This window comes from Carassius carassius, chromosome 20, assembly GCF_963082965.1.
Source record: "Carassius carassius chromosome 20, fCarCar2.1, whole genome shotgun sequence".
NCBI classification, from domain to species: domain Eukaryota; kingdom Metazoa; phylum Chordata; class Actinopteri; order Cypriniformes; family Cyprinidae; genus Carassius; species Carassius carassius.
In genome coordinates this window covers 3,169,329-3,196,284 of record NC_081774.1, presented here as the reverse complement: position 1 = coordinate 3,196,284, position 26,956 = coordinate 3,169,329, and the positions used below count along the sequence as shown (strand labels likewise).

Sequence of the window (26,956 nt, the reverse complement as noted above, 5' to 3'; positions counted from 1 at the left end):
CACAAATCAAAGAAATCCAAAAACATAAAAAAAAGCATTGAATGCATAATGTCATTTATTGAAAATATTCAGTCTTAAGCGTTGAATGATTGCGTGTGATGGCTTAATAATGTGAATGCCGTGCTGTGATGTTCAGTGATGCTGGTGTCTCTCAGTGCAGGTGATTGTTAGCAGCAGTGAGGGAATCACCGCTCTTCTCTCTCAACGCTCCTCCAGTGCTCTACAGACCTTCATTACTCCGGTCTGTCGACGTGAGACGCGGATGACAAAGTTGAAATCGCAGGTGCACGAATCGAACAGTCCATTTGCAGACGTTTCAACGAAGAAGAGTGATTATATCGCGAGTTTTTCTGTAATGGTGAGTTTGCGCTTCTTCTTTCTTGGCGTTTCTTCAGTCGTTATTGATCGCAGTCTGAGCGATGCGCTGAATGCAGGCGACCTCCGTTCACAATAATACACGGTAGTTAGTGAACGGCGTGTTTCGCATTCGCTTCACGCGTTTCTATGGACGGATTAATTATTCATATGAAATGAGTGAATATTTAGAGACCGCGGAGATTATGCTTATGCTTTGTCGGATATACGTTCAGTTCAGGAATTTAAAGATGATTTGCGGGTTATAATGTATACCGATTCATCCACATTATCACTTTAAAGGGATGCATTTGAATGCATTCAAAGCATGTGTGTCGCAAATCCTCGTTAAGCATGTGCTGTTTTTCATATAAACTGTAAATGGATGAATCTCATGAAGCTTTTCTAGAATATGTCACATTTCACCCCAAAATGTAAAGAAAATAATACGAAATTATACTGACTGTAATGCAGAAAATTCTATATGAATCTATAATTCTATATTACTTAACCAGTAGCCTTATATTATTAATGTATCAAGGCTGTTGTTTGTTGCACTACCTTTAAAAGTCTACTGATTTTAATAATAAAAATCAAATAAAAACTGACCAGACAGGAAGATTTCATTACTCTGTTACAATAATGAGAATCTAATGAGAGCCATCATTAAGAATAATGAGAATTATAGCCAAACCTGAAAAGTTAAACAATGTGAGACTTAACAAAGAAAATTAGAGAGAAAATGGGTTGAAATGTACAGACAAAATAAAGGCTATATAAAGCCAGTAACATTATGCATTTTTTTTCTGTTAGGGTGAAATATAATCCAGTACACTAATATGCACCTCATGAAGCAAACTTGTTTGTCTTGAGCCAGAAAAGCACCTGTGTAAAGCCATTAATCAGGCAATTCTGATGGTTTCTCTCGTGCATTAGGTCTGGTGTCTCTCTAACGCCTCGCACATCATCAGTAAATCAATCCAGATTTCTGCAGTGAATACAAAGGCATGCAGTGAGTCACAGCACACGTTAATGCTGCCTTCACATTCATGCAAAACAAACCACTGTATATTCCCATTCAAATTACTGCCTCAAAATGAATCCGATTTTAAAAAAGTGCATGTATTGCAATGACCTCCATTTTATTCAGAAGCCTTACACACTTTTGACCTTGTAATGTTTTGACATTGTGAACCATATTCAGTCATTATAATTCATTAGGTGCTGAAAATGTGATGCTTTTCTGTTTGTGTTGCTTTTTTTGTTGTGGAAAAGATGCATCACCGTTAATGGAATTAATGTAGCAATACAGTAGATTACAATAGCATTAGCGGTATAAAAATACACAAGAACATGCAATGTTAAATGACTGTTATTATTATAACCAGATGCTGTTGTGCCTTCAAGAGCACAGAGCCAGTTCAGAAACACAGCCCTGTGCTTCGCATTATGATGGTTATCAGAGCCACAGTGTGTGTTTTGCATCCAAAAGAAACCTTCTGTTTGATTGACACTCAACTGTCTTTCTCTCCTTGAAGTGCCTGTTCATTTGTATCCCACAAGGGTTACAAAAATAACACGGAGAAGAGAGAGAATGTGCATGAAGAAACATTTAGATGTACATTTTGTACTGAAATGGGCATTTCTAGACTTGAGAGCTGCAAAGCATTCACATACCAAATCCTCACACGTTCATTTGGAGGAAAACTGTAATATCTGAATCAGATTTTTCAGTTTTTCTGATCATGCAAGTTAGGAGTTCTGCAGTTGCATGTAATTGAATCACTGCTCTTTTTTGTCTATGTGTGTGTTTCATTCCTTATGATTCATCCATTTATTCCTTTTTTTGGGGAGTTAATAAAGATGAGTAATACAGCGGGGGCTTGTAGACCATTCGCTCTCCTCACACAGGTCTCATCTTAAGGGATTTTATACCTCCTTAGATTCGCTGTGGATCAGTAAATCTGGCCGACACACATTTCCTGTAAACCCCTGCCCACTCGCCCCTCCCTCCGCACCGGCTCTGCGCACTTCAGCGATCAGAGATTTGATTATTTTGGATGGGGATGTATATAATAAAGAATGTAAGGGTGATTCTGTGTTTTTGTGGGTCCAGACTGAGCATCAGCCACTGTGCTGCAGTATATTATGATGTGGTCAGTAGTACTAAAGCAGCTCTGTATCTCTCTGTGTGTGTGTGTGTGTCTGTGTGTGTGTTTTAAAACAATGTTCTTTCTCTTTTAGGCTTTATGAGGTTGTGTGTGAGATCTCTGGGAACAATCGTGAGCAGAATGCATAGACACGCAACAAGAGAGACCTTCCTCGTCCTCTTCCTCATTATCAGCATGGTACGAGCAGAGAGGGGATGGATTTTTGTACTTTGGGCTTGTATTAATACACATTTAGATTATTATATTTTACACATGTGACCATTATTGAAGTTTGATAAGGCAAAAATCACTATTACAGTTGTCTGTTTAAAGTATTAGCTAACCCTCATTATTAAACATTGGGTATCATGGTTTTGCTCAGTAAATGATAAAATAGGCATATTTAGAGATCAAAGACTTTTTAGCAACCATCCAGAAAAGCTACCAATGTCCTAGCAAACATTCAAAACACCCATAGCAATAGTAATATTTATATACTTTCATAGTTTGTATTAATGTTTTGAATTAGCTTTTATTTTTATACTTTCAGTTTTCAATTAAATTTTAGTTTCATTTTTAGAAATGTGCTTTGTTAGTTTTATCAGCTATTGTTTACACTATTACTATTTAGGTTTAATTTATTTTTGCTAATTAAACTTATTTTACTTAGTTCCCAAAGCAGCATTTACTATAGTTTACTTAGGGATTTTTGGTAGCACTTTATAATAACTTAACCTTAGTTAATTAATGCATAGCATTACCTAACAAGAATTTGTTATAGTATTTATGAATCTTCATTAATGCTAGTTATCACATAACAATGCATTAAAAGACACTCAGGACACCTCAGAAACAGGAAGTAGCATTAAAAAGAACTAGTTGAACAAGCTGAAAAAACAAAAAACTGTTCTGTTTTAGTGCCAGTTTCAAAGCATATAAGTTTGACTTTTAAAAGAAGAAAAACACATCCTGAGGTTTTGTGATAACTGTTGTATTGTTAGTTCTTGGTAATTTCCCTACAGTGAGGTAACAAACAAGAGCATCTTATCTTTAATCAGAATGAAAAGAGAAGCCATTTGAATGGTGGAGAATTTGTATAAGAAGTCCATTGAAAAATATTGCTCAGAGGCCTGAATATCAACTTTGTCTCAGAAGTTTCTCCTAAAGTTACGGACACAAATTAAGCAATTATTAATATACAGAGTATATGGCTGGTTGCACAAAAAAGACTTTATAGTGGAATACTAAGAAAAAATGGTTGTGCATGTGTATTTTTTCAAAAGTTTGAAGGCTAAAGTGTGGTATTTTACATGCATGTGTTTATTCATAAACTGAGTAAAAATAAAGATTGAGTCAAATTAAAATCTAGTAATCTTGAGTCTGTAAACACAGTAGAATTCAGAATCCAGATGGCACTGTGTGGTCAGAAGCAACAAAAAGCGAGCCATCATTTATTAAATTATTTGTGCCTGAATGCCCCAAAGGAGGGCAAAACGAAAGGTTTGGAAAGGAGATCAAGTGTATATATCTGAAATATTACATGATTCATTTTACATACAAGATTTAAGAACGTTCACATTTCAGTAAACACAAACATTAGATTACAAGTTAGTCCAAGTGTGTATTTTCAGTAAGTTGCTGGAGGAGGTAACCATAGCAACAGCTGGCTGCTCAAGTGCTTTTCATTAGGATCAATGGACAGTAGATGACGTAGTGTCATTATTTGGTACTTTATTATAGATCTAAATTGATCCCCGTCAATTGTGTAAACAAAAAAAATTGTTTAGCATTTGCATAGACACCGCATTTGTTGTTAATATCTCTCCATGTTAAAAGAATTTGGCAACAGAAATGTTCTAGAAACCTCTGCTACACACATTTTTATGCAACTCAAAGAGTATTTTACCCAAAAATTTAAATATGCTGAAACTTTACTAACCCCTTGGGCCATCCAGATGGGTTTTGTTTCTTAATCAGAACAGTTTTAGAGAAATGTAGCACTACATCACTTGATCACCAATGGATTCACTCTGCAGTGAATGGGTGCCGTCAGAATGACAGTCCAGCTGATAAAAACATCACAATAATCCACTACTCCAGTCCATCTATTAACATCTTGTGAAGAAAAAAGCTCTACGTTTGTAAGAAACAAATCCACCATTACGACGTTTTAATTTAAAATCATTGCTTTGTGTTAAAATATAAGTCCATAATGCATAATAACCGTTCAACCAGTGAAAAAGTCCATCACCAATATATTGTTAGAAGTGTTTTTTTTTTTCACTTGTAAATGGTGATTGAGCTATGTATATTTCTCTTTTGATTCAGACAAGATTACTTTTTCACTGGAGAAAGCAAAATTATGGATACAGGATACTTTTAAAGTTATGCGTCTCTTACAGAAAGATTTGTTTCTAACAAACACACAGCTTTACACTTCACAAGATGTTAACTGATGGACATGAGTGCTTTGGATTATTGTGATGTTTTTATCAGCTGTTCGGACTCTCATTCTGACGGCACCCATTCACTCCAGAGGATTCGTTAGTGAGCGAGTGATGTAATGCTACATTTCTCTAAATCTGTTCTCATCTAGAGTAATTCATCTACATCTTTGGGTAGCCTCAGGGTATTTTTTAGGACAACCGGTTTTAGCTGGATTTTTACTGCAATGGTCCAAACCCTATAGATGTCAGAGACAGCACTAACACAACTTCTATAAAACATAAAGTCTGTGAAAGTTTTTTTATTTATCCCCAGAGGGATAAATAGACGGGGCCCAGCACAGATTTTGCAGGTCGATTTTTCGTCTTGTTTATATGCAGGCAAGTTGTTATTGGAAACATTTTGGTGGTTTTGTGGAGCGACTGTATCCTGTTTGTTGCTGTTTATTATTCGTCCTGCTCTTTTTTTGTTCTGATTTATTTATGTGTTTTATCTGTTTGTTGATTCAGACATGGCCCATACATTCAGAGATCTCCAACTGCGTCATCAAACGTGAGGAGGAGAGATGCTTGGAGCTAATTGCCCTGCATGACCCTATAGATGATGAAAAGTTTGGTAAGAACTTACACATTTATTACACATCTAACACATTTACAGTATGTACAGTATATACAGTATAATATGCATACAGAGCATGGAATATCCAGATGACCAAATGTGGCAAAATGTGAAGTGTACATCTAGTATGGAATTCTCTTATATAAACCATTGCGTTTGATCTTCCAATTACAGTGTGAAAGATGAACAGGAAATGATAACAGTTGAAGTTTTCCATTTTTAAGAGTAATTTAAAATATCCGACTGCATCAGACCGTGAGAGACGCCTCTTTTGCACATGTCTGATTCATAATGAACCGTGAACTGATGAGTGAGCTGATAGTAAGATCAAAGCATAAGTTACTTTAATAGCTGATTACAATATATCACCCAATCAAGGACCTGTTTTGTTGTGTTTTCTTTCCCATGTGCTCTGTGTGTCCTGTGTGATACTTTATTGTCATTTGGTTCAGGTGTGTGTCATTAATTACCCTCATCGGCCCTCTTATTTAAGTTGTGTTCAGTTCTCTGTTCGTTGTCTGGTCTACGTGTTCATCCTTCCTTTCCGTCTTGTGTTTGCCCTATTGTGGACCTCTTAAATATTCATATTATATATTAAAGTTTGCATCTAACTTCGCTTTCTTCTTGCATGTATCTCACTGTAAGGCAAGGCAAGGCAGGTTTATTTATATATATATATAACAATAAAACAATGAATTTAAAAACATTGAAAATGAATTAAAATTGATTTAAAGGGTTTCAAATGAATTTAAAACAGTTTAGAATAGAAAATGATTATACATAAAATATAGTGCAATCAGTTCAGACATTGCACAGTGCTCATTCAGTAAATGCACAGCTAAACAGATTAGTTTTGAGCGTGACAGTATTTTAATTAAATTACATTTTCAGATGCATCTGTTCTAAAGTTTGGGATCAATAAGATATTGTAATTGAAAGAAGACCAAGGCTGCATTTATTAGCAAATGCAGTAAAAACAGCAGAAAAAGGGAAATATTGTTACAATTAAAAATAATGGTTTTCAATGTGAATATTTTTTTAAATCATTAAAATGAAAATTTGTTATATATACATACAAAAATGACTCCAGTTTTTAGTGTCACGTGATCCTTTAGAAATCATTTTAATATGCTGATTTGCTGCTCAAGAAAGATTTCTTATTTATTATCAGTGCTTAAAATGTTTAATATTTTTGTGGAAATTGTGATGCATTTTTCTTCATGATTTAGTGATGAACAGAATTTTTTTTAAACATTATAAATGCCTTTAATGTCAATTTTGATTTAGTGCATCCTTGCTGAGTAGTAATTTATTTACTAATTTGAACCCCAACCCCAAACTTTTGAACAATTGTGAAACTAAAATATATTTAAGTCACATTATATTTTCTTAAACTGAAGTGGGATACGTGACAACAAACACTCTGTATTATTAAAACTCATGAGAAAAACGGTAATTTGTGCTATCTGTGCATCCATGTGGCTTTATTTGATTGTGTAAGAGCATGTAATATGCCAGATGGGGATGTCAGCAACCATCAATATTTTTTTTTTACTGATTTATTGAATTGAACAGTTCAATTAATAGAAGTGATTTGGAACTGTTACAATGCAACATTAAATCTAGCGTGTTTTCCATTCTGTCTTCCCATCTCACTCCCAGTCCTTCTTCTGAAAGAATGACTCATGATTCTCCATCTCTCCAAGAGCCTCAACATACTAAATGAACTAGAACTTGTGTTCATTGGATTCATTTTGCTCGGCGTGTACTAAATGTGTCATCCGTCCCCTATAGAGGTATTCAGGTATTGTGGTAAACAGGAAGCAGGGCTGTGACACCTGTCAGCAATTACAGAGAAGAGAAGTTATTTCTGTGAGAGCTGGAGGACTCATCCAGCGGGATGTGGATAAATGGGCCAAGAGGAAGATGGAGAGAAAGCACTTCGACTCTGACTCATGTGTTTGCAGCCTCAAGGACACTCCAGATAGTTCTGACTGTTTGGAGCAGAAAATAACAGATTAGAAGGTGTAAAACAGCTTGAGTTGCAAGAAAGACACTTGGGGGCGAATGCACTGAACAGTAAAAGTTTTACATGTGGAATTACTTCAGTGCCAAAACCTGCGTGCTTTTCAATTACCAACCACGATCTAAAACCAGATGTGCTGTAGGTTGTCATTGCTATTCTTTTCAGAGCAGTCAGCAGAATAGAAGCTTATTTCAAAAGGCAGTCCTTTAGTTTGGTTTCAGTTTGATTTAGAAATTAGATTTGTATGGTTCTTTAGTCTTTTCAAGGTGTACAAAAATGGCCAAATATCTGAGCCAGACTATGTGCAGGTTTAAATGTACGCTACCTGTCAAAGGTTTGTAAATTAACACTTTTATTTAGCAAGGATGCCTTAAATTGTGTTTTATATATATATATATATATATATATATATATATATATATATATATATATACACAGTAGGCATTTATGATGTTACAAAATATCTATGATGCTCTATTCCGTATAAATGCTGTTCTTTTGAACATACTGTTCAGCAAAGAATCCTGGAAATGGAAAATATTTTAATGTCATTAAAACTTTTGAACTGTTTTCAGCATTTATAATAATAAGAAGAAATGTTTCTTGTTAAATCAGCATATTAGAATGATTTCTGAAGGATCACGTGACACTGAAGACTGAAGGAATGATGCTGAAAATACAGCTTTGCATCACAGGAATAAATTAAACCTAAAAACAAGTAATAAATAATATAAATGTTTTTCTTAGCAATTGAAAATGCACTGTAAGGTATGAAGGAAACATCATTTTAAGTAACTTGATGAGAAGAAGGTAAAGTGTTTGACTATGTGTGTTCAGACATCTCGTCTTTCAGCCTTGCTTCAAAGCCATTCAATTCTTGGCAAATTTGAGCCGTCCAATCAGCATCCTCTGGGGGCGGTTAAGCTAATTAGATGACAATAGTACCCTCAACCGCAAAGGACAGAGCAACATGCTTACCAGCAGAGAATTAAGCGTCAGTTTCAAGATATGTGCAAACCATTAAAACGCCAGTAACTGAAACCCTTGTTAAACTGTAAGCTATCACTGGTGGGGAAGGAGTTTATACAGTAACTGCAAAATAAGGATTTAGTGAACTCAGTGTCATTCTGAGCACAGATACCTGTAATTTATACCTTTAAATGCATTTGATCTTGCATTTGATTATACAACAAACATCTTTTGTGATATATTTTGTTTGAATTGTGTGCTTGTGCTGTTTTTCTTTAGAGAAATGCTGCTTGGTTTGATATTTTTGTGCATGTAATGAAGTGACCTTTTTGCGTCTTTTAGTGTCTCTGTGTTTTTGAACTGGGAGTATTGTGGAGGAATGACCTCTGTGTTCAGTCTGTTTACATCTTCATTGATCCTCGTCCTCTCCTGTTCCTTAAAGCACAGCAGGCTCATCGCTGCGCAGACAGAAAATCATTCAGCCGGAAATAAAACAGCCACGTTTGCAAGAAGGGTTTGAGAAAGAGATTGACAGATGCAGACAGAAAAAGCAAAAGTGTGTGGGAGAGAAACTGAGACAAAAGAGAAAGTGAGCGAGAGTGCTACTAGTGTCATGTAGAACATGAACGTAAGCAAAATAACACAGATATGAATAATTACTGCATTTTTGCGTCACTAGTGCTGTCTGTAAAAATAAGAAAGCAGTATCAACTGGAGTTTTTTTTTTATATTATTATTTTCATCTTGATTAATTATTTGATTGGTCTGCCAAAAGGTCAGTTATTTTACACAGAATTTGGTTAAAAAAGCTAAATAAATATATTCATTAAATTATTCTTTTTTTTTTTCAAAAGATGATAACATCTTGATGATACACTTCTTGAATTGAACATGCAATGTAATTTGACTGTTATTTTAGTATTATTTATCAACTTTTATATTTTTTGTCATACTATTATAATATTTTATTATAATATATTATTAGTTATTATGTTCTTATATTATTGTAATATTATTAATATTTTAAATTAGGAGTATATATATATATATATATATATATATATATATATATGTGTGTGTGTGTGTGTGTGTGTGTGTGTGTGTGTGTGTGTGTGTGTGTGTGTTTATTGTATATATTTATTATATATATATAAATATACACACATGCATGTATATATTTCATAAAAATAGGCTGTTTATATATTAAATATATTTATTTATAATAGAAATTATATGAATATAAATAAAGACATTTAAATACATGCAAATATTTTCTAAATATATACTGTATGTATATGTATTTATATATACATAATAAATATACACAGAACACGCACATATATTATGCAAACAGTTTTTACATTTTTATAATAATTTACAATATTACTGTTTTTCCTGTTTTTTATCTAATACTGATATGTTTATTTATTTCAGTCTTTTCCCAATGAAAAGTCATTTGTATTAGTCTTAGTTAACAGTAAAAACATTAATATAACATAATTTTTGCACACTGAATTCTTTGCATTCTGTTTTTAGTGTGTTGTATTCTAACATAGCGTATTCTACACTTGTGTGTCTGGTTTAAAATGTTGTTTAGTATGAATGAAGCTGTAATGATGTTTATATGCTCGAGCAGCCGCATGTCCTCAGGGCTCATGATGCATCAGTGATGTCACACTTTGATTAGTCTGTGAGTCCAATCGGCAATATCTCACCAGTAAATCTGATTACGATCCAGCAATGACCTTTACAGCAGTGAGTCAGTCTGAGCACATGTGTTCATCTGAAGCTGTTTGCTGCTAGAAATGAATCAGAGAGTCAGTGTTTGTGTCAGTATGAACACTTTTATCTGCATCTGGTTAAAATCGCTATTTCTCTCTCTGGTTTAGAGAGCTCTCGTTTGGCCTTTCAGATAATTGGCTTTGTGTCCGGACCGATTTGAGATGTGTGAGAAAGAACGTGTGCCACCAGACAGACAAAAACCACTGCTCTCCACCTTCACTTCACATCATCACTGGAGCTAGAAAGAGCAGACAGACTGCAGATGGAGAGACCGAGCGTCGCTCTAGAGACTTTAATCAAACTAAATGTACAGCGTCTAGTTAATCAGGCTCTCGGCCAAAGTAACTATGACTTCATTCGTTCCTGTGAGTTAGCAAAACACCTAAGTTCATGAATCATGTTATTGTTTCACTGATCAATTCTGTGAAAGGAGCTGCGGATAAATGTTATTTTTCCTTGGAGAGTTCGCAGAGGAAAATGACTGCTGAAATGTTGCTTCATTAATATGTTTCAAATGAAACAAATATCTGAGTCAGAGAAAAATGAATCTGGATAGCCAATCAATCATGTGTTTGTTTGCTTTTTATTTAGGTTTTATATTTTTTTTAGTTAGTTTGTATTTATAGTGACAATACTGAGATGCAACAATATTATTTTAGTTGTTTATTAGTGTTTGTTAGTTTTTATTGTTTTAATAATCATTCGTTAGTTTTTATTTAGTCTGAATTTGCAGTGTTGATATTTGTCAGGAATATGGAGCTGTTTTGTTGTGTTTTTCCTCCTCCTGTGCTCCGTGACCCATTATCTCTTGTGTTTGATTGTGTTCATGTGATCCAGGTGTGTCTTGTAATTAGTCTCATTACCCCGTGTATTTAAGTCCCAATCTGTGCTGTCTGTCTTTGTCAGGTCTACTAATGTCATGTTTGTGTGTCACAGTCATTCTGAGTGTTTTGGATTTATTCAAGATTGTTTCTCTGATCCACATCTCCATCGTTCTCTCCAACAATATTAATATTGAATAGTATTCGTTTATGGAATATTCAGCCAATCATTTTGTCTGTATTCATAGTGTTCTCACTGAAACTTGATTGTATCCTACATAATTTATTTATAGAATCTGGGTAGTATTTATTTATTTAATTATTAATTTTATGTAATTGTATTTATAGTGTTCACATGGAGAATTTATTTATTGAATCGAGCTAGAGTGTATTTATTTATTCATTTTATATTTATAGTGTTCATATTGAGACTGAATAGTATTTATTTAATTTAGAGTTTGACTTACATTCATTCATTTATTCATTATTTATTTAGTTTGTATTTATATTGTTAAAACTGGAACTCGTTTATTTATAGAATTTATAGAATCTGGGTAATATTTATTTTTCATGTTTTTTGTTACTTTTTATTTCACTCGTGTTTATATTGTTCATAATGAGACTCCTATATTTTTTTATTTATTAATTAATTTAGTATTTTTTAGTTAGTTTGCATATATTCGAATTTGAGACTTAATATTATTTATTTACAGTGTTCACTTTGATTTATTTACAGAATTATTTATTGAATCTGTGTAGTATTTATTTATTTGTTTTTAATGTGGTCAGATCCCTGACTTTAGTTAGAGATCTCTAAGTATAGTTGAAAACAATCATATTTCTTTAAGAACTCTGAAATTTCCATTTGCTGTCTACAGTTGAAAAAGAATTGTTTCATTTTTTTAAATTTTTATTATAGGTAAAACTAAACCGTTTACAGAAGAATAAATGAATTTATCATGTTTAAAACTCCAAAATCTGTTGTTGATGTTCAGACACTATCAGGTATCTCCACATTCTTTTATTCATCTTTTGCTGGTATCCAGCCAGTCTCTTCTGTGATTAATTCCGGAATCATTTCTGTAATGAGCTGAGGGAGACGAGGAGTCAAATGCAATGGTGAAAGTGATGGATCTTGATCCATATCACCTATTGATCACGTGGAAGTCCTCGGGCAGGAACCGCTGCTGACGCCCCCTGCTGCTCATAGTTACGCTCACCTTGGCGTCCTCTCAGAGGCTAATCAAAGAAAGACTTTAGTATAATTGACATCTATTATACGAGTGTCACGAGTCCAGATGTAATTTGGCTTCATGAGTTTTGTTTTATATGCAAAAGAGGATATTATCAGTGCTGTTCCATTGTATGAAGTTACGTTGTGGTACAGATGCTGTTTCAGTTAGCAATACCATGATATTTTGATATCTATTATATATGGTCTTGAATTATTATTCTATGCCATGCTATTTACTTGGGACTCTAAGGAAGTTCAAATAACAGCATAGTAACTCTCTGAAACAAACAGGTCTCAAATCTCTGTGATAGTCCCAGCAAGACAAACCTAACTAGCTGCTGTGAGATGTGAGGCGCTCTAATGTGAGTTTGGCGGTGTTGTTTTCAGAGTGTCCGTGGGAGTGGGACAATCTGACCTGCTGGGAGGCGACCAGTGTCGGCAAGGTCGTGGAGGTCAACTGTCCCGAGCTCTTCGATTTCATGAGTCCAGAGGAAGGTGAGAGACATTGCACGCTGACATTTTAATGCATTGTGTGTCACATGATCCTTTAGAAATAACTCATATATAAACATACAGTAGAATCTTTATGTACAAATCTCCAAAAAGCATGGTTTTACCATGGAACTTTATTTTTAGCGAGCTCGGTATGGTGAGAAAACGAAATAATATAAAATAAAAATATAAACATAAACAAGAGTTACTGTGTAATAAAAATGTGTTTTCAAGTGAATCTTCTGAAGGTTTTGGTTCTATTTGTGGTTTAGTTTAACAGTGACGCTGCTGAAGCAGGCATAAGATCAGCCTGAGGTCTCAAAGAAACACTAAGCTTTAGGCTTTCCATGAGATCATCAGTCATTGTAAATGTACATGTGATGTATGTACTCTTCTGTTCTTGTGGTTCTGCTGACAGCAGCATATTGCAGCAGTTATTTTCAGTATGTTTAAAGCAGGAAACATGCATGATTTATGATTGTTCTGCTTGTTGCCTGGCTGATTTTCAGGGCCTGGCAAGATCAGCAGAAACTGTACAGAGTTCGGTTGGTCTGAACCGTATCCACACTATGTTGATGCCTGTATGATTGGTGAAAACACAACCAAACCTGTGAGTATATCATCTCCTCCAAGAAAAACTGAAATAAAAAGGCAATGGAGAAGCTTTATCTCATAATTCTGACATAATTACACATAGACTTTTATTTATTTAAAAAATTTTTTTTGCAGTTTCTGACTTCTCAGAATTGCAAGTTTATATCTCACAATAGTGAATCATCATTATAATTACAAGTTAATAACTCAAATTCTCTATCTCGCAATTCTTAAGAAGTTGGATTTGTGAGATTGGAAAGTTGCCAGAATTGCAAGATATAAACGCAAGATATAAAAGTATTTTTTTTATCAGTGTGAAGTTAATAACCTGCATTTTTGAGACAAAGTTTTGAGAAGTCAGAACTGTGAGATAAAGACATAATTAAGATAAAGATAAAGAAAATGTATTTCTTGCAGAAACCAGATTAAATCTCGATTTGCCCAATTCTGACTTTTTTCTTGCAATTGTGAGTTTATGTCTTGTAGTTCTCAGAATCACAAGATAAGTAATCAGAACTGCAAAATTGGGATTGAGAGATAAAAAGTCTTTTTTTTTCTCTGAAAAAAATATTTAAATTATTGCACAAACAAAAAAAACAAAAACAAAAAAAAAAAAAACTGCTAAACTGCTGCTAACCATGACTAATGCAGTTTTCTCTTCCCTTCCCAAGGACATGTACTATGCGTCTGTGAAAGCTCTCTATACGGTGGGCTACAGCACGTCTCTGGTGTCTCTGACCACAGCTATGGTCATTCTCTGCCGCTTCCGGTCAGTTTAACATATACTGATGAAACTCGAAGAACATGATATATTACCGTGTTATTTTTGCTACCTTATTGGTAGTGATTTGATTATGTTAGGAAAGAGTATTTTACTAGAAATATTAACTGTTGTACAAAACTGCGACTTCATTTCATGCAAAATATAATTGATTTTGTTTCTTCTTTTTTTTTTTTTTGGTGTGTGTTATCACCCAGATGTGAGTTTGGCCTCTTAACTTTTTAAAGTACAGTTTCCTGATCACAGTGAAAAAGGATCTTACAGCCTGATGCAAATGGAAAAGCTTTAGAGTACTTTGTTTTCTTTAGTTCTTTAGAAAAGCATCCGTGTAGTGGTGCTTTACAGTACCTAAAAAGCAAATAGAGTGTTCTGAAGAACCTTTGTATGATGTACATTATGATAAGATGCAGAGGGCTTCAAAGAAGCAATGATGAGTGTTTGCACATTGATACAGACCCTCAGCTGCCCACCCAAACACTTTAGAATTTCAATCCCCTAACAACACTGTAATCCTGCCTTTGACCGTCTGTCAACAGGAAGCTTCACTGCACCAGGAACTTCATCCACATGAACCTGTTTGTGTCCTTCATACTGAGAGCCATCTCTGTGTTCATTAAAGACGGGGTCCTGTATGCTGAGGAGGACAGCGACCACTGCTTCGTTCATACTGTGAGTAATGCAATACAATATATATATATATATATATATATAATTTGTTAGATTGTAAATTAGAAATATTGATATTATTATTATTATACTATATTTATAAAATGATTAGTTATGGGTGAGTATTACTACATATTACATACTGATATATATATATATATATATATATGTGTGTGTGTTCCTGTAGCTCAATTGGTAGAGCACTGTCAAGCGCAATGTTGGGGGTTCAGTTCCCCGGGAATGCATGATAGGTAAAAATTGATAGCTTGAATGCACTGTAAGTCGCTTTGGATAAAAGCATCTGCTAAATGCATACATTTTAATTTTAATTTTAATTTTAATTAAATTTAATTAAATTTAATTTAAAAATTTTAATTTTAATTTTTAATTTTTAATTTAAATTTAATGCACATATTTAGTTTTGGATTAAAGCTTCATATATATATATATATATATATATATATATATATATATATATATATATATATATATATATACATTGTACCACTAGATACTAAATATACAAAAAAATAAATAAATACAAATTAATTATTTCTAATAATTTATAACAGTTTTACATTTTATGGTGCCATCAGCATATAAAACTATTTGGTTTTAAACTGTTAATAGTTTTTTGTGTGTGTGGTTTAAAGATTTTCTGTAAGCTTTGCTTTCACAGTGAATCACAGATAAACGGAAACTGTCAGTAGGGTTGGAGTTTGGCTGGATGCTATTTGCATGTGAAATCCAAAGACTAATAATAACTCCATCCATTTATGTTCAAGCCTTCGGCCCACGTTCAACAGCAACACGTTCTGTTTCCCCCGTCTGTGCCTGACAAACAGCTGTAATTATCATGAAGCTGCTCTGGAAATATTCCATTATTTCCGTATTAGCATATGAATAGCTTATAAAAGCATGCACACTCTCATTATACACCTGGATGAGGGCTCTGAGCTCTTTCCCCTAGCCAATCAGAGGCCATGTTAATGACATCACTTAGCACTGAATTGGATCAGAGGATAATTGATGAACATGGTTAAAGACTTTAGGGTGTTCTGACACACGGCGGGCAAGAAATTATGAATGGAAATGAATAAAAAAACAGCTAACTGAGACTTGTTACAGCATTGCATAGCATTGCTCTTTAGTTGATTTTGATTGCTTCCAATGTCCTCATTTGTACGTGGCTTTAGATGAAACGTCTGCTAAATGACAAAAACATTTTATGTAAATGTAAATTTAAAAATAAAGGTTCCAAAATAAGTGATAAGAAGAACCGTTTTTGATTCTCTAAGAACCCTTCAGTGAACAGCGAAAGCATTTTTTTCTTAGTGTGAAGAACATTTTAATAATTAAAAAAAAAAATTAAATAAAAAAAAAATATATATATATATATATAGAGAGAGAGAGAGATTTTTTTTTTTTTTTTTACTGCAAAGAACCTTTTGTGGAATAGAAAGGTACCAAGGATGTTAGGTTTTTTTTAAAGAGTGAAAGTAAAATGGATTTCTAATGGGATCCACTGGATTTTAAGTAAATCTGAATGTGTTTCTCTGTGTTCAGGTGGGCTGTAAGGCAGTGATGGTCTTCTTCCATTACTGTGTGATGTCAAACTACTTCTGGCTCTTCATCGAAGGTCTTTATCTCTTCACGCTTCTGGTGGAAACCTTCTTTCCTGAAAGACGCTACTTCTACTGGTACACCATCATCGGCTGGGGTATGTCACAGTGATGCATCACAGAAAATTTCATTGTTTATGATTGATTATGTGTCTCAGTTACAGATATGGAGGGAAATGGAGTGTGGTGTTTGTGTATTAACTGGCCGCTGGCTCTTTATGATGTGATTTGTTGTGCTGGCATATGTAATGTATTCATATTGATGGTCTAAATGCATTGGAGAACAGCTTTGTGGTTTGACAAATTTCCTCTTCCTCTCGTGCTTTCAGGAACGCCCACCATTTGTGTGACCATATGGGCCGTTCTGCGCCTTCATTTTGATGATTCTGGGTACGTGCAATGCTGCATGAACAAAAACTGATACACTGTATTTGTTGCTTTGATACGCAAATGCTGGCACTGAACTTTAGTGTCACTAGAATGAGACTATGTTTGGAAAGCACTACATGCTATTTTTATTTTTTATTTTTTTTAAATAAGAAAACACTGCTTTGTTACATAACCTCACTACATTCATTTCGTTTGCCATCTGGTTATCATCTCAGAAATACATTATGGTTTAATCCAGTTTTGTGTCAAAATATCTTTTTGGAGTTTACATAAATAGTAACAAGTTAAATGTGGTCAACATGAACTCATACATATCTAATTAAATTTAATCACTATTGTGATACGCACAATAAAACCAAATGCATCTATTAAACTATAGCATATTTCATATGCACATATCTAAAGCTTCTAAATTAGCAACGTGATCAAACTTTGTTATAAAAAAAACTTAATGTACACAAACTACTACATGCTTTCTGCCATCTGATTGATCATTTAGAATTTGTTTTTTAATTTTTTTTATAAAAGGCCTTTTAGTATCATTGTAAAAACGTCCACTTTCATGCTGTGGTTCACATGTATTTTTGCTGTGAAATATTTAGGTAAACGTAGACATTTTATATTGTCAGTTATTTTTCAAGATGAACAAGAGTAACTTTAACTTGATTTTCCATGCATCATATTAAAAATTTTTTTTGATAAAATGTGAGTATCAAATATGATCTCTCAATCATCATTGTATTGTATTGCATTATATATTTTGCCCCACAATAAAAACGACAGAGTTTTAATCATACAAATAAATATTTAAATATAATATTACTAAGACATATTATTGGGAAATATAGAGACAACTAATATTTACATGCATTTTATGTAAGTAGCTATCAGAATTTCATCTTACTTTTACTATTTGGCTAAATAAATATCAGCACCTGCACCAAATTACATATCTTTGCCCATTTTGAGCCTCTGAATAAAACAGAGGTGTTTTTCCTCCTTGAATATGAGCTCTATATTCTCACCATATTATATTGCATGTGCCATACAAGCCTAATGTATCAAATAAAGCACAAATATATATATATATAATATATTATATAATATATTGCATTATATTGCATTATATTTGATAAATCAGGCATTAAGGGAAATGAAGTAGGGCATCTGGCACACACTGAATGCTAATTTCTTTCAAAAGCATGCAGTTTATCATTCTGTACTCGTAGCTGCTAAATCACGTGACCTTGCCTACCAAGAGCAATACAGATTCTTACAGTTAATCAATTGTTTTTCTGCAGTTGCTGGGACATGAATGATAATACTGCCCTCTGGTGGGTGATAAAGGGACCCGTTGTGGCATCAATCATGGTAAGATAATATATTTTATTATTTTTTTAGAGCTAAAAGGTTGATGAATGAAACATATAAATTACTGTATTTATGTACTGTATGTGAATTGAGCACAGGAATATTCCATACTATAATAAACGCATGGATTTCCTTTCAGATTAATTTTGTCCTCTTCATTGGAATCATCATAATCTTGGTGCAGAAGCTGCAGTCTCCAGACATCGGCGGGAACGAGTCCAGCATCTACCTGTGAGTGTGCTAGTCTCAGTCACCATGGAAACAGAGTGCTGCTGTTGTCTTGTGTCTGATTAGTCGATACGATGCATCACATGATGGTGGCTGAAATAAAATGAAAGTCTAGATAGTATCCAAGCAAACAGAATGTTCACCTAACTTTAGCTTATGGTTCCCGTTTGGTTATTTTTAGGAACCAAATAAGGAACCTATAGGTTTTATATCAAGTTCAATACTGCCAGTTCAATACTGACAACCTACATATAACCTATATGAAACATTCAATTCAAGTTTATTTGTATAGCGCTTTTTACGATACAAATCATTGCAAAGCAACTTTATAGAAAATTATGTTTCTACAATACTTAGTAGTTATGCATCTTATCAGTGGTGACTGTCAGCTTATGTGCATATGACAGAAATGTTCTGAAAAAATGAATACAAGATGTAGTCAACCACAATGAACACTATTAACAGCAATTATTATATGATGCAATTACACTTGTGGCAATATTCGCTAGTTCTGTATGTTATTTCAGGGTTAGCATCATCTGAGGTCTATTATTTTGGAGAACTAAAGAGTAACAACATAGAAACATTCTCTGTAAGTGTAATCAAAATCTAATGTTGCTGGGAGGATTTTTGTGACTATCTAGATTGTTCTCTAATGGTTGTTTTTAGGTTTTGTTTTATTATTTAACCATAAGGTTTTCTGTTCCTGGTAACTAAAAATCTGTTAACTGGGATAAATGGAAGCATTCGTTTTGTATGCATACAGGAATCGTTTTGGAATTTCCATCAACATTTGTAACACTATTATTGGGATCTAACAATGGAATGTGTTATTAATACAGATCTTTGTATTTGTAATTGTTGTTAGAGTGGTTGTGATCAGTAAATCTGTTGTGTGCAGATTCCAGGAGTGATGGAATCATTGCTGTGTTGATCAAGGCAACATGTTTGTTCCTGTGGCCATACAAAAAAAAAAAGTTTTTTTTTTTTTTCATTTTTCTGGACAAGCAGTCTAAATAGCATAAATAATCGAGAGCACAAGACGTATATGGACAGTTTTTGCATCCTTTTTTAAGCTTGAAGGCTTCAGTTCTTATTTAATGTGTTTGCATGTAAAACAGTATCATGCAAAGAATGTGCTTGAGCTATTAGTGGTCCTTGAGGTCTCTCAGTGTTGGGGTTTGTTGTTTGTGGTTAGTTTCGTGAGTGAATCGGTGTGGGTGTGTGTGTGTGTGTGTGTTCTGTCCTAAAGAGTGTTTGTTGTCTTTGTCGTGTTTAGCAGCTGTGCACAGAAATGCTTCAGTGAGCCCGCACAGGCCGCCCAGCATTCGTGCAGGATTTCAGAGCTTTCTACCATCACGCTGTAAGTGTGTGTGTGTGTGTGTGTGCATCTGCGTCTGTTGGCCAACAAATGTGCATTTTTCATTTTTATTTGTCCATTGAGAAAAAAAGGCTGTGAATATTCATTGCACAGTTTTTGTGGTCTTGCCTGTGGTTTGTAGTGTTATTACGTGCACACACGTTCATCCAAAGTGATTTACAGAACTCATTTCATATTCTTATTTCTATCAGTTGCATTCTCTGGGAACTGAATATAATACGTTTTAACTGCTGGAAAATCCAGTTTACAGTTACCTCTTTGTTTTGGAAATGGTTGTTCAGGCTGGTCCAATCTGGTTTAGGTGGCCGGGCAGTTAGTCTTGGTCTTGGCCAAGGGCCCTGCTGAGACCAAAACAGGGCTTGGCAGTATTAGTTGAACGATCTAGGTTTTCAAAGGATGATAACATTTAATTTAATATTTTTTTTATTTCACAAAACTTTTCACTATTTACTAGAATATTTTACAAAACCTAAAAAAATAATAATAAATAATAATAATAATAATACATTTTAGAAATTGTTTTGGATCCAGATTTTTTAATTTCTTTGGAGCCAGATTTTGGAATCAAAACGTGGTGAACTATCACATGACCGGTAATCATGATTTTTTTTTTTTGTATTATCTTTACAGTTTTAATAAACTGTTCCATTTAAAAAATAGATATCTCTGACTATTATTTCATATCTTAGGCTAGACTTTAATTGTAGACTTTGTTATTTCGGTAATGCACAACCAGACATCGTTGAAATCTCTTCTGAAGACTAGAGAAGAGAAACATGTGCGATTATTGTGATGTTTAGCTCAGGAGAAGCATCTGAGGTCTCTATTTGCTCTTCTGCTGTCTAGAAGAAATAATGGATGAATCAAAGAGGTCTTCTTTCCTGTGGAGCAGGATTGTTGTGGAGGGCTCTGATCTGCAGTGCATTACAGTAACATGTTGAGAGATGTAATCAGCCGTCTGAAGCGCTGCTCTGTGTGCTTTGTGTTGACAGGCGTCTGGCGCGCTCCACCCTGCTCCTCATCCCTCTGTTCGGAATCCACTACACTGTTTTTGCCTTCTCCCCAGAGGATTTCAGCAAGCGGGAGCGACTGGTCTTTGAGCTGGGCCTGGGCTCCTTCCAGGTGCTGAGCATCAGCTTTTTTAGTAGCAACTTTAGCACTGTATTATAAAAACTCCTCCGTGAACACTATTTCTCTGTTCCTAACCAGTGAGCTGCCAGAAATGGCATCATACAGTAGGTGCGATCCCAACACAAGGGCTGTTCCAAACATAGGGCATCAATATTAAATGCTGCCAGAATATAAGCTTTTGTGGATTAGACAACTTGCAGAAATCTTAGTGTAAAGTTAAAAATGGCAGATAGAATCAAAAGAAAGCATATTTTATTCGGTACTTAAGATCCAGTATCCAGTTTTGTATTAAAATATACAACCAGTATTAGTATCAGTATGTGTATGACATATTTATGTTTATGTCAACTCTAGTTTCACTCAACTTTTGTGAATTGCTGCTCATTCAGTTTTTACTTACAGTGTTATATTTTTTGTAATATGCTGCCTTGGATGGTAGTCTATGTAGACAGCGAGGCACACTGTAAGAAAAAGAAAAATGACCAGTATATTTACTGTTAAATTTACTTTCAACCCATAAAACATTATGCAATGCAATAAGTATGTCAAAATACAGGTAAAACACCTGTAAAATATTCATACAAAACAATTGCTTCATATTAAAATAATTTTGTTAAATTATTTTGTCGTTGGACGGTGGAAGGAATACTTCGAGGATCTCCTCAATCCCGGTGTCACGTCTTCCATTGAGGAAGCAGAGGCTGAGGGCTCAGATGTGGACTCGTCCATAACCCAAGCTGAAGTCACCGAGGTAGTCAAGAAACTCCTCGGTGGCAAGGCACCGGGGGTGGATGAGATCCGCCCTGAGTACCTCAAGTCTCTGGATGTTGTGGGGCTGTCTTGGCTGACACGCCTCTGCAGCATCGCGTGGCAGTCGGGGACGGTGCCTCTGGGATGGCAGACCGGGGTGGTGGTCCCTCTTTTTAAGAAGGGGGACCGGAGGGTGTGTTCCAACTACAGGGGGATCACACTTCTCAGCCTCCCTGGTAAAGTCTATGCCAGGGTACTGGAGAGGAGAATCCGGCCGATAGTAGAACCTCGGATTCAGGAGGAACAGTGTGGTTTTCGTCCAGGCCGTGGAACACTGGACCAGCTCTATACCCTCTACAGGGTGCTGGAGGGTTCATGGGAGTATGCCCAACCAGTCCACATGTGCTTTGTGGATTTGGAGAAGGCATTCGACTGTGTCCCTCGCGGCGGCCTGTGGAGGGTTCTCCGGGAGTATGGGGTCCGGGGCCCTTTGCTAAGGGCTATCCGGTCCCTGTACGAACGGAGCAGGAGCTTGGTTCGTATTGCCAGCTGTAAGTCAGACTTGTTCCCGGTGCGTGTTGGACTCCGGCAGGGCTGCCCTTTGTCGCCGGTTCTGTTCATGATTTTTATGGACAGAATTTCTAGGCGCAGCCAGGGGCCGGAGGGGGTCAGGTTTGGTGACAACACGATTTCGTCTCTGCTCTTTGCGGATGATGTTGTCGTGTTGGCCTCATCAAGCCAGGACCTTCAGCATGCACTGGGACGGTTTGCAGCCGAGTGTGAAGCGGCTGGGATGAGAATCAGCACCTCCAAATCCGAGGCCATGGTCCTCAGTCGGAAAAGGGTGGCTTGCCCACTTCAGGTTGGTGGAGAGTTCCTGCCTCAAGTGGAGGAGTTTAAGTATCTTGGGGTCTTGTTCACGAGTGAGGGAAGGATGGAACGGGAGATTGACAGACGGATCGGTGCAGCTTCTGCAGTAATGCGGTCGATGTACCGGTCTGTCGTGGTGAAGAAAGAGCTGAGCCGCAAGGCGAAGCTCTCGATTTACCGGTCAATCTACGTTCCTACCCTCACCTATGGTCATGAGCTTTGGGTCATGACCGAAAGGACAAGATCCCGGATACAGGCGGGCGAAATGTGCTTTCTCCGCAGGGTGGCTGGGCGATCCCTTAGAGATAGGGTGAGAAGCTCAGTCACCCGGGAGGAGCTCAGAGTAGAGCCGCTGCTCCTCCACATCGAGAGGGGTCAGCTGAGGTGGCTCGGGCATCTGTTCCGGATGCGTCCTGGACGCCTTCCCGGGAAGGTGTTCCGGGCACATCCCACTGGGAGGAGACCCCGGGGGAGACCTAGGACACGCTGGAGAGACTATGTCTCCCGGCTGGCCTGGGAACGCCTCGGTGTCCCCCCAGAAGAGCTGGAGGAAGTGTCTAGGGAGAGGGAAGTCTGGGGTTCTCTGCTTAGACTGCTGCCCCCGCGACCCGGCCCCGGATAAGCGGTAGAAGATGGATGGATGGGATGGATGTTAAATTATTATTATTTTTTTCAGTTCACTAGGTTTTGGAGCTAGATTAAATTAATAGATCTCTTCTGCTCAAAAAAAAAAAAAAATACAGTAAAACAGTAATATTATTGAGGTTTTAAAATAGCTAGTTCGTATTTGAATATATTTTAAAATTCAACTTATTCCTGTAATGCAAAGCTGAATTTTCAGCGACCATTACTCCAATATTCAGGGTCACATGATACTTCAAAATATGCTGTTTATTAAAATTTCTTATTATTATCAGTGTTAAAAACAGCTATTTATGTGGAAACTATTATACATTTTTAGGATTCTTTGAGGAATCTAAAGAAATCAATTGTATCTTTATAAATGACTTTACTGATTCTAATGAATGCATCCTTGCTGAGTTACAGTATTGATTTCATTTGAAGTGTAAAGTACTTTAAATGATATGCTCTTCACCACATACTCACTTTAACTCTTCACAGGGCTTTGTGGTTGCCGTGTTGTACTGCTTTCTGAATGGAGAGGTAGGAGCTTTTGTTTTGATATTCTCAAAAGCATGCAGTCAGCTTTGATATTAATTTCATATATGTGTGGGTTTGCTCTAAAAACATTACGTTACCGCAATAATTTATCCAATGTGCTACATAAAAAAAATCTAAATTTTTAGTTACTGCCAAGACACTACCATGTCCTGACCAGATGTGATGTGATTAAGTGATAAACAGTCAGTTTCTTCCACATTACAACAAAAATTCACACAGAAATGAGGCAACCGCACATTGCAACAAAACATATTTTGTGTTGCATTGCTATAAGTAGCCCCGTTGACCATGAAATCTCATTGGTCCAAACATTAAATATATGTTATGATTGGCTATTATATTGTGCAGTCCACAATCATTTCACGTCTGGCTTGGACATGGTGCAAAGCATGTTAGAGACGATGGACTTGTGGAGAACGCGTGCACCTTTACAGCTGAGTACATTAAAAAATGACCTTTTCAAGTTTCTCCCTAAAGGTGCAGTCGGAGATAAAGAGGAAATGGAGGAGTTGGACGGTGAACAGGTACTTTGCTGTGGACCTGAAGCAGCAGCGTCACCCTTCGCTAGCGAGCAGTGGGGTGAACGGGGGGACGCAGCTGTCCATCCTCAGCAAGAGCAGCTCACAGATACGCATGTCCAGCCCTCTGGCCGAGACGGTCAACCTCAACCTGCCCACCTGAGCGCCTGATTGGCCAGTCCGTCCATAAGCCCCGCCCTCCAACTCACCCTCTTCACCTGCAGTAGGGCCGACCAATCACAATTAGTTAAGAACAAGTAATAATTCATTAAATCGCTGGATAGAATTTAAAGATTCCAAACAAGTTCCGGAATGTGTCACCCAACAATTCGTCCAGGGAAATATTTAAAGTGCCAAAACTATTTAAAGCTTAAAAGTTTTAATTCAGGTTAGGAAGTTCTTTGACCATAACGCAACTTTTTGAAGGCTTTCAAATTAATCTAATAAGTACATAACAATACAAGCATAAAATAATGTTATTTTTAATCAATCATAATGCAGAACAGGGGCTGTATGATTCACACCGCAATGCCAAAATACGATTGCGGCGGAAATTAGGGTGAATTTTCATATCGCATTTTGAGCCATAGAGAATGTGAACATTTGTGGTTAGAATGTAGTCAGAGAAACATCAATCCATCCAACAGCACATTGCTTTCTAGTTTAACTGTAAATCAGATATCAGAGAGAGAGACGGGTTACATTTCAGTGTTATGATCAAATATAATAATATAAAGTGCCAAAACATGAATATTTCAGTATTGGTTTATCTGCAAGCTACTGTGTTTATCAGAAGTACACTATAAAAGAAATGTACAGACTTGGTGTTGCTCGTTCAGATGCTGTGTATTTATTAATTAAATGTTCTCCACCGAGAGATTGTAAAACATATTTTTTTACAATCAGCCGTAAGTACAGAGTATGTCAACAATTTAACGACTTATGAATGACTCATGAATTTAGATTATATGTAAATGTTGTTATGGTTTTGTGATTTAGCTTTTGGCCAGTGTTATCTTATTGTCATGCGAATGGTTTGTAACTACAGAGCCAATATCAGCAAATCAAGGATTGTCAAAAAATAGTTCTGCAAACAATTCCCTGTTCTGAAGTGCCTGATGGTCACAAAAATAGCTTTGATGAATCTACTCTAAGCAACTAGTGCCAAGCAGTGTTGATTTAATTATTAGTCATTTAAAAGTGCAGATTAACAGATTCAGTGTTCAGGTTTGCTTTTAAAATCTTAAATTTCTTCATAGTAGGAATATATAATTTTTTACGCCGTATTAGAGTGCATACAGTATAGACATTTCTAGAGCTTTGAGATGCGTAGATCAATGTCATTACGTTTCTGTCAGGTGCATTATAAATGCTTTTAGGGCTGACATTTGAACTGTGAGAGAAATGAGACATTTGAGTGAGATGTGAAAGTGTTAAAAGATATTTCAACCAAAAAGGTTGATTCTGTCGTAATGTACTCGCCTTCATGTCATTCCAAACCTGATTTTTTTTTTTTTTTTATGTTTGTACTCTTAGACTGATAAAGTAAAGAATGGTAAGCCCCAAAATGACTAAAAGCATCATTTTAGTACCATAAAATATCATATGAATGACTTTTATGTTGTTGTATTCACATTAAGAGCTTGACAGCTGGTGATCAATATATGTTGCATGGTAACAAGTAAAGTATGCTAGTTTTGAAATGGCATGAAGAAGAGTAAATGATGACAGGTTTTGATTCATTTTTGAGAGAATGCTTTTAATACTTGAGAGACAGGTAACCCCCAACCCTTTACAAGTACAATATCTGATGTCAATCTATGAATCCAACCAAATTTACTGCATCACCACTGAATGACAATCATAATTAGTTATCATCACTCACATTTTACATCAGTGTGCAAAGTGGCAAGAGTCTCTGCTAAAAGTGTTGTTTATACAGTATTATTCTCTGCCATGAGTGTTTATATAAGTTAAAGATGCACATGTGCCAGTAAATGATGGATGTACCAGCACTCTCTCTTTATTTTGAAATGCAACATGCTTTTGTTGCAGCTCATAGTTGTTGGTGAATCACATGGCAGAGTCGAGGTGATTATTGAAATGTACAGTAAAGTGATGGTTGTGTAGATCGCACAGATCTTTTAAAAAAATGTGGGGAAGATGTATACGTTTTTCCTTTGGTTGTTGTTTTGAAGTTGAAGTGTGTAATTTGTGTGCCACTATCGTCATCAGCAAATGAAAATGCAAAAATAATGACAGAAGGTTTCGAATGCTCCTCATCTTTCATTGGCCGGATTAAACATAGCCCTGCCCCCTCACGCAATTAGTTGAGATGCAGTGCGTTTTTCTTTAACAGATATTTCTGATGTGAAATACTGGTTCTGTGCTTAATATGCAGAGATGACTATAAAATAGTGCTGTCAAACAATAAATTGCATCCGAAATAAAAGTTTTTGCTTGTGTAATATATGTGTGTGCTGTGTATATTTATTTTGTGTATATATATATATACTCATGCATGTATATATTTCAGAAAAATATGTTATATTATTTATTTATAAATATAGACATAAAGAGA

The 26,956-nt window shown here is 35.7% G+C and overlaps 1 protein-coding gene across 4 annotated transcripts; it reads left to right on the top strand.

Moving 5' to 3' along the window:
* The first annotated feature begins 148 nt into the window (after positions 1 to 148).
* LOC132096056 (pituitary adenylate cyclase-activating polypeptide type I receptor-like) lies at positions 149 to 26,731 on the top strand. Of its 4 annotated transcripts, none has more exons than XM_059501177.1 (15): positions 149 to 358; positions 2,599 to 2,702; positions 5,459 to 5,564; positions 12,787 to 12,894; positions 13,401 to 13,501; positions 14,157 to 14,254; positions 14,803 to 14,935; positions 16,499 to 16,652; positions 16,884 to 16,944; positions 18,246 to 18,315; positions 18,455 to 18,546; positions 19,823 to 19,906; positions 20,917 to 21,046; positions 23,798 to 23,839; positions 24,335 to 26,731. In XM_059501177.1, exons 2-15 carry the CDS (start codon positions 2,604 to 2,606, stop codon positions 24,536 to 24,538), a joined length of 1,482 nt encoding a protein of 493 aa, XP_059357160.1. In that variant the 5' UTR covers positions 149 to 358; positions 2,599 to 2,603; the 3' UTR covers positions 24,539 to 26,731. The 4 variants fall into 4 exon arrangements, with proteins under 4 accessions (XP_059357160.1, XP_059357159.1, XP_059357162.1 ...); XM_059501176.1 differs by having other exon boundaries at positions 24,322 to 26,731; XM_059501179.1 differs by lacking the exon at positions 19,823 to 19,906 and having other exon boundaries at positions 150 to 358.
* The last annotated feature ends 225 nt before the right edge of the window (positions 26,732 to 26,956 follow it).